This window comes from Sapajus apella, unplaced genomic scaffold, assembly GCF_009761245.1.
Source record: "Sapajus apella isolate SASKATOON/1434 unplaced genomic scaffold, GSC_monkey_1.0 scaffold736, whole genome shotgun sequence".
Taxonomy (NCBI): Eukaryota; Metazoa; Chordata; class Mammalia; order Primates; family Cebidae; genus Sapajus; species Sapajus apella.
The window spans coordinates 1-7,819 of record NW_022437662.1 but is presented as its reverse complement, the minus strand read 5'-3'; the positions used below and the strand labels follow the sequence as shown (position 1 = coordinate 7,819).

Here is a 7,819-nt window from a genome sequence, read left to right as displayed (position 1 = left end):
TGTCTTCCGGACCAGCTAGTGGATGTTTGCATCCGTGAGGTTGTGGGGGATGCTCCCCAGATGCAACCAGAACATCTGTGCTCGGGCAGCTTCCTCTGGCAAGGGAATGTAAATTCGCTTCTCAAACCTCCTCCTGATGGCTGAATCCAACACCCATGGATGTTTGTGGTTCCGAGAACCAGACTTCCATTGTTGTTATTTCCCACCCCTTGCATCTGGACCAAGAACTCCGTTTTGATCCTCCAGGCAGCCTCGCTCTCATTTTCATTTCGGGATCCACAGAGGGAATCCACCTCATCGATGAAGATGATGGAGGGCTTGTGCTGCCTCGCCAGCTCAAACAGGTTCTTGACCAGCTTCTCACTCTCCCCAAGCCACTTGGACATCAGATCTGAGGAGGACACGGAGAAGAAGGTGGAGTTGTTGGCCTCTGTTGCCACAGCTTTGGCCAGGTGACACAAAGGTCACCATGAAGGAAATCTTACTAAAGGCAGTGAAGTGAAGAAAAGGATCCCAGAAAACTTCAGGCCCTCAGTACTGCCTGGAGAAGCAGAGCAAGCCCAATGACGCCATTGACCTGGACAGCACTTTGGAGAGCCAAAGCACATGGGAGTTCTGCCTGGTCCACGAGAACAGTTCAAGGGCAGATGGGGTTTTTGAGGAGGATTTGCATATTGACATAGCCACAGAACAGGATATGTTTAGCAGCCACCATTACAAGTCATTCAAAGTCAGAATAGTCCACAGATTGCGATTCACAACCAACATACAGCTAGGTATCTCTGGAGACAAAGTAGAGATAGACCCTGTTACGAATCAGAAAGCCAGCACTAAGTTTTGTATTAAGCAGAAACCCAACTCAATTGGTTCTGACCTGCTCTGTTCCTGTGACCTTGCTGAAGAAAAAAGCCCCAGTCACGCAATATTTAAACTCACGTATCTAAGCAATCACGACTATAAACACCTCTACTTTGAATCGGATGCTGCTACCATCAATGAAATTGTGCTCAAGGTTAACTACATCCTGGAATCGCAAGCAGGCACTGCCCGGGCTGACTACTTTGCTCAAAAACAAAGAAAACTGAACAGATGTACAAGCTTCAGCTTCCAGAAGGAGAAGAAATCTGGGCAGCAGTGACACTGGCCTCCAGCCTCAATCTGTTCCATAGCTCAGAGCCTGCCTGCCAGGGCCTAGTGCCCTAGAGCCCACCTGGTGTCCTGAAGTCCTCGGGGGGAGGCCAGCCCCTGGCTTACTGGCAGCAGGCAGGTGGGCCTTTGGGGAAGGTTTGGGGCCCCCTAGGAGGAAGCACTGGGGACATTGCCATGGACTGAATCCTGCTTGGCAGTGACTTTGATTAGTGATGCCTGGGGGCCAGACCACCCCCTGGAGGAGCCACATGCCACACAGCCATCTTCACTGCCTGCCACCCTACCCGAGGAGGTATAGAGTCATGCCCCAGCATTTCCTTGCAACTTGATCAAATTTCTTAAAGCAAACAAAGAACAAAAATGTACATTTCTGTTTTTCATTTTAATAAACAGTGTACTCTTTAAAAAAAATGCTATCACCAGGTGGTGATAACAAGGAAATCGGATGTGGAATGTGGAAAGGTGAACAGGTTGATGTCTATCTGGCTCTGGAAGAAAGAGGCATTGATTCAGCTCCATCCCTAAGAGCAAACACAAGAAGGTCCTTGGGAGCTTCGCTATGAGCCCTCAGCTTTCAGTCCCAGGATTAAGCTCAGAAGTGGCTCAAATCAGCTCTGGTCCCTCTGACAGCAACTCTCTTACCTGTCTGTGAGAGGCTCTGTGTATTGGGTTTTTGCTTAATATTCCATAAAAAAAGAGAATCCAAACAGGTCAGGATGGTGGTCCTCTGGCCCCCCTTCACTATCTTCTTTCCCTTCACACTGTGCACATCAAGTAAGAATAGCATCCATATTTGAATGGCTTTGTTTTGCTGTTTGCAGCATGCAAAGGATCCACTGAGAGGGCAGGCGGTCCAGGAGCCACCCCCACCTGACTCACATGCCTGTGAAATGGGAGTTCCCCACCTCCCCTCACAGAATGTGTAATGGGGTGGCTCACCTATTGGCTCACCCCCACTGCTCAAACCCCTAGAGGGAGCATACAGATGGGCAGGTGCAGAAGCTGGGGCAAGCGCTTTTGGGCTTTGGCCCACGGCAGGGTCTAGAGGTGGGTGTCCTCGACTCCTGAAGCCCAAGTGGGCATGTGTTACAAAGCTCTTTCAGTGTGCTGTCTGCAGGCTGCTTGTGTTGTTAATTGTGTTGTTAATTAGCTCAATTGACCCTCTGCCTTATTTTAAGGGCAGAGGGCCAGTGTGACAGCTTTCTGAATTCTGCACTCTTGCCCAGTTTCCCCCCAAAATTGGATCACACGTGGGCTCAAAGGATAAGTGCAAGGTTTTGCTGAGTGGTGGAGGTGGCTCCCAGTGAGATGGTTGGGGAGTCGGAAGAGGGGTTGGAGTAGGAAGGTGGTCTTCCCCTGGAGTTGGGCTGTCTCCTACTGCCCCCAGCCAAACTCCCCTTAGTGTCCAGGTGTCCCTCCTCTTCTCCCTTTCTCTGCTGCATTGTTCTGTCATTGCTAGTCTGCTGTTCTTGACATTCAGCCACTTGTGTGTGTGCCCACTAAGGTCTTGAGTTTATATGGCGGCAACATGCAGGGAATGGTGGGCCAAAAGGCTAATTTTGGGGCACAAAACCAGATACACCTGTCCTCATTTAGGGCCATGGGTCTTCAGGATTGAGGGTGGGGCCTTTGCCAGGGAACCACCCTTTCCTATCCAGTATTTCCCTGTCTCCTGTCTGTATCACCTGCACCTGGAACCAAAAGCCCTGTAAGTTCATGCTTTTCACTTTTCCTCCAGGAGGCCAGGACACAGCAGCCAGGCCAACATATGCAGGGCATGGGAACACACAGGAGCTGCGCAGACCACATGGTGAGCCTGAGGCAAAGCAGGGCTGGAGGCTCAGAGCAACAGCACAAGACCAGCTCCCGCCAGGAGATGCTCCCACAGGCTTTCTGCAGCTTCTGTTTCCAGAGATGCCTTCCAAGGGGCTGTCCCATGATAAATGAAGGGGATGCAACAGAATCATGCACAGCAGCATGGGAACTGGAGCCGTAAGATCCCAGGTTCCCATGCTGGACTTGTGAGCTGTAAGCGACCCTTGCTCTGAGCACTAGTTTATGCATCTATCAATGAGGGTTCTGTCCCTCTACCTCAGAGGGTTGCATCTCACCTGTTTCACTCCATGTACTGCAGCAACTGGGAATGGGTCTGGCAGAGCTAGGGAGAGAACACAAACCAGGCTTTGGGTGAGCAGCCGAGGGCTGCGCTGCTGACTTCTTAGATGTGCCTAGAAGATGCTGACCCCAGACACACAGAAAGCCAGCAAGGGGGAAAGTGGGGGCTGGGTGGAGACTACAGGTATGGATTTCCATGGCTTGTAGGCTGGTGGGAGCTGAGAGAGAGGGGAAGGAAGGGAAGTTCTGCTTCAGTGTCCACTGTGGGTTAGAGGAAAGCAAAAGGCTGAATCCCTCAAGTCCTGACTCTCTGCCACTTTCCACTGGGTTGAGAAAAGACTTGAGTCAACAGAGTGATGGTTCGGTTTCACCACCACATCCTGGCCTCAATTCAGCCTTGGCACAGGTCAGCAGAGATGGTGAGATGCCATGGGGTTCTCATGGTCAGAAACCAGTGGGTACACCCCAACTCCACACTCATAAGTGGCATGACCTTAAGACATGTATTAACAATCTCCATCTCTCCAAGTTCTCAATGTAAACCAGGAGTACCACCCTCCTGGCAGAGACAGTGTGAAGACCAGAGATACAATGCCGTGCATGGCGCATGATAGTTCAGCAGGAGGGGCCTGCGCTGATATTGAGGATTGCTCGGTTCAAACCCCTTTAGGCAACATCAGTAATGACAAGATCCGACCCTGAGGGACTCCTGCCTTGCTTATGCCATCTCCCTGGCTTACAGAACTGGCTGCTGCTATCCAGGGCTGGAGGGACTCAGGAGCATGGGGGCTAGTGAAGTGTAGGGAAATGAGCCACTCTGCTGGAGTGGGGTTCCTAGAGTTCTGGGTTGCACAGGAAAGCCATGTGGAGGCCTCCAATGAGGTCACTGCTCTGACTCAGTGTACCCTCCAGCAAGCTCCACCTCCAGAGGAATTCCTGTTTCAGGTATCTAGAGGAACCATCCATATCCTATTGCCCCATGGCAACCCTGGCCTGGGGAGGGGAGGCCCACGTACCTGGAAGCCACTGACCTCCACACTGTGCATGCCCGTGATGGAGCTGATCAGGGTGTGCACCTTATCCGTGATCGCCACCTGACCTGCAGCTGCATGCCCACAGCCTACTGGTGGCTGCTTGCAGCAGCATCTGATAGGGCAGCCCTGCCAGCTGTGACAGGAGATGTGGGGTTCTAAGCAGGGCTGGGCTCCCCTGAAGCAGCCTCACCTGCCCAATACTAAGCTCCTGGTGCCAGTGCCTCTATTTCCTGCCTGGGCTGTGTGTAGGGACGTTCCAGAGATAGCTTGTAGCAACGAATGCTTTCCTCAAGAGTTTACATGGAAAGTCAAATACATGAAACACAGGAAACTGGGGCTGGCCTGACTCCTGAGTGAGCCAAGGGCAGGGCTTGGTGAGAGGGGACCCTCCCCCACCACTTAGCCTTGTCCATGTTCCCAAGGTGGCCCTGGAGGGCCCAAAGTTTCCACAAAACACTGTGAACACCACTGGTGCACAAGGAAGCAGCTGGGCATCTGCTCATGGAGCTGCCAAAAAGCAATACCAGGCCAAAAGGCAATGCTAGGCCAAAAGACAAGACCAGGACAGGTCAAAAGTCCAGGCCAAAAGGCGAGGCCATGCCAAAAGGCCAGGCCATACCAAAAGGCCAGGCCAGCACAAAAGGCAAGGCCAAGAGGCCAGGACAGGCTAAAAGGCCAGGCCAAAGGCTAGGCCATGCCAAAAGGCCAAGCCAGCACAAAAGGCAAGGCCAAGAGGCCAGGCCAGGCCAAAAGGATAGGCCAGGCCAAAAGGCAAGGCCAAAAGGACAGGACAGGCCAAAAGTCTAGGCCAAATGGACAGGCCAAAAGGCAAGGCCAAAAGGACAGGCCAGGCCAAAAGGCCAGGCTAGAGCCAAAGGCCAAGGCAAAAGGCCAGGGCAGGCCAAAAGGCTAAGACAGAAGGCCAGACCAAAAGGCCAGGCCAGCACAAAAGGGCAGGCCAAAAGGCAAGGCCAGGCAAATAGGACAGGCCAAAAGGCAAGGCCAGGCCAAAAGGCCAGGCCAAAAGTTGAGGCCAGGCCTGGCCAAAAGGCAAGGACAAAAGGCCAGGCCAGGACAAGAGGCCAAGCCAGGACAAAAGGCAAGCTCAGTTCAGGCCAGGTCAAAATGTGAGGCCAGGCAAAAACACCAGGATAAAATGCCAGGCCAGGTCCAAAGGCAAGACCAGGCCAGACAAGGCCAAAAGACAAGGCAATGCCAGGCCAGGTTAAAAGGCAAAACCAGGAAAGGTCATATCAAAAGGCAAGGCCAGGCCTAAAGTTCAGGCCAAAAGGCAAGGGCAGGCCAAAAGGCCAGGCCAAAAGTCAAGGCCATGCCAAAAGACAAGGCCAAAAGGCCAGGCCAAAAAGCAAAGTAAGGCCAAAAGCATAGGCAAAAAGGAAATCCAGGCCAAAAGGCCAGGACAGAACAAAAGGCTAGGCAAAAAGGTGAGGCCAGGCCAGGCCAAAAGTTCAGGCCAAAAGGTTAGGCCAGGCCAAACGGCCAGGCCTAGCCAAAAGGCCAGGAGAAAAGGCCAGGCCATGCTAAAAGGCCAGGCCAGGCCAAAAGGAAAGGCCAGGCCAAAAGGCCAGGCCAGGCCAAAAGGAAAGGCCAGGCCAAAAGGCCAGGCCAAAAGTAAAGGCAAGGCCAGGCCAAAAGTAAAAGCCAGGCCAGACCAGTCCCAAAGCCCAGGCCAGACCAAAAGGGAGGACGAAAGGCCAGGCCAGGACTAAAGGCCAGGACAGGACAAAAGGCCAGGAAAAAAGGCCAGGCAAGGCCAAAATGTGAGGCCAAAAAGTCAGGACAGGCTGAAAGGCAAGGCCAGGCAGGACCAGACCAAAAGGCAAGGTCAGATTAAAAGGCAAGGCCAGGCCAAAAGGCAAGGCCAGGCCAAAGGCAAGGGCAGGCAAAAAGGCCAGGCCAAAAAGCAAGACCAGGCCAAAAGGTCAGGCCAGGCCAAAAGGCCATGCCAAAAGGCAAGACCAAGACAGACCAGGCCAAAAGGCAAGGTGAGGACAAAATGCCAGGACAAAAGGCCAGGCCAGGCTAAAAGGCCAGGCAAAAAGGCCAGGCAAAAAAGCCAGGCCATGCCAAAAGGCCAGGATAGGCAAAAGGGCAAGGGAAAAAGGCCAGTCCAGGCCAAAAGTCCTGGCCAAAAGGCCAGGCCAGGCCAAAAGGCTAGGCCAAGAAGCCAGGCCAGGCCAAGATGCCATGCTATTCCATGAGGCCAGGCCAAAAGGCAAGGCAAGCCCAGGCCATGCCAAAAGGCAAGGCCAGGCCTGGCCAGGAGGCCAAGTCAGGCCAAAAGGCCAGGCCAGGCCAGCACAAAAGGCCAGGCTAGGACAAAAGGTAAGTCCAGACAAGGCCAGATCAAGAGGCAATGCAAGGCCAGGCCAAGAGGCCAGGCCAGGACAAAAGGCTAGGCCAAAAGGCAAGGGCAGGCCAAAAGGCCAGGCCAAAAGGTCAGGCCAGGCCAAAAGGCAAGGCCAGGCCAGGACAAAAGGCCAGGACAAAAGGCCAGGCCAAAAGGTCAGGCCAGGCCTAAAGGCAAGACCAGGCCAGGACAAAAGGCCAAGCCAAAAGGCCAGGCCAGGGCAAGACGAGGCCAAAAGACCAGACCAGGCAAAAGGCAAGGGAAGGCCAAAAAGCATGGCCAGAAGGCAAGGCCAGGCCAAAAGGCCATGCCAAAAGTTCAGGCCAGACCAAAAGGCCCAGGCCAAAAAGCATGGGGAGGCCAGGCCAGGCCAAAAGGCCAGACCAAAAGGCCAGGTCAGGCCAAAATGTCAGGACAGAGCGTCAGACCAGGCTGAAAGGCAAGGACAGGACAGGCCAAAGGGCAAGACCAGGATAAAAGGCCCAGCCAAAATGTCAGGCCAGGTCAAAAGGCAAGGCCAAAAGGCAAGGCCAGGCCAAATGGTGAGGCCAGGCCAAAAGGCCAGGCCAGGACAAAAGGCCAGGACAAAAGGCCAGAACAAAAGGCCAGGACAGGCCAAAGGGCCAGGCCAGCACAAAAGGCCAGGCCAAAAGGCCAGGCCAGGCCAGGCCAAAAGACCAGGTCAAAAGGCCAGCCCAGGCCAAAAGGCCATGCCAAAAGGCAAGGTCAAAAGGCAAGGCCAGGCCAAATGGTGAGGCCAGACCAGGACAAAAGGCCAGGACAGACCAAAAGGAAAGGAAAGGCCAGGACAGACCAAAAGACCAGGCCAAAAGTCCAGCCCAGGCCAAAAGACCAGGCCAAACGGCCAGGGCAAAAGGCAAGGCCAAAAGGCAAGGCCAGGCCAGACCAGACCAAAAGGCCAGGCCACAATGCCACTCCAGGCCAAAAGGCAAGACCAGGCCAGACCAGACCAGGCCAGGCCAAAAGGCAAGGCAATGCCTGGCCAAGCCAAAAGGCCAGGCCAGGAAAGGTCAGGCAAGGCCAGGCCAAAAGGCAAGATCTGGCCAGACCAGACCAGGCCAGCTGAAAAGGCAAGACAAAGCAAGGCCAGGCCAAAAGGCCAGGCCAGGCCATAGGGCCAGTCTAAGAG

At 53.9% G+C, this 7,819-nt stretch overlaps 1 protein-coding gene and 1 pseudogene across 1 annotated transcript; one reads left to right on the top strand and one right to left on the bottom strand.

Annotated features, from left to right (window-relative positions):
• On the bottom strand, positions 1-449 carry LOC116546275 (annotated as a pseudogene).
• A 20-nt stretch (positions 450-469) lies between these two features.
• LOC116546278 (target of rapamycin complex 2 subunit MAPKAP1-like) lies at positions 470-1,553 on the top strand. Its single transcript, XM_032272589.1, has 2 exons — positions 470-498; positions 586-1,553. The coding sequence occupies exons 1-2, from the start codon at positions 470-472 to the stop codon at positions 1,136-1,138; spliced, it is 582 nt and encodes a 193-aa protein (XP_032128480.1). The 3' UTR covers positions 1,139-1,553.
• The last annotated feature ends 6,266 nt before the right edge of the window (positions 1,554-7,819 follow it).

Bases quoted from the DNA above. Each gene is read 5' to 3' on its own strand.
- LOC116546278 (XM_032272589.1), top strand. From the start codon at position 470: ATGAAGGAAATCTTACTAAAGGCAGTGAA. The intron at 499-585 runs GTGAAGAAAAGG...TGACCTGGACAG, and splicing joins ATCTTACTAAAGGCAGTGAA to CACTTTGGAGAGCCAAAGCA.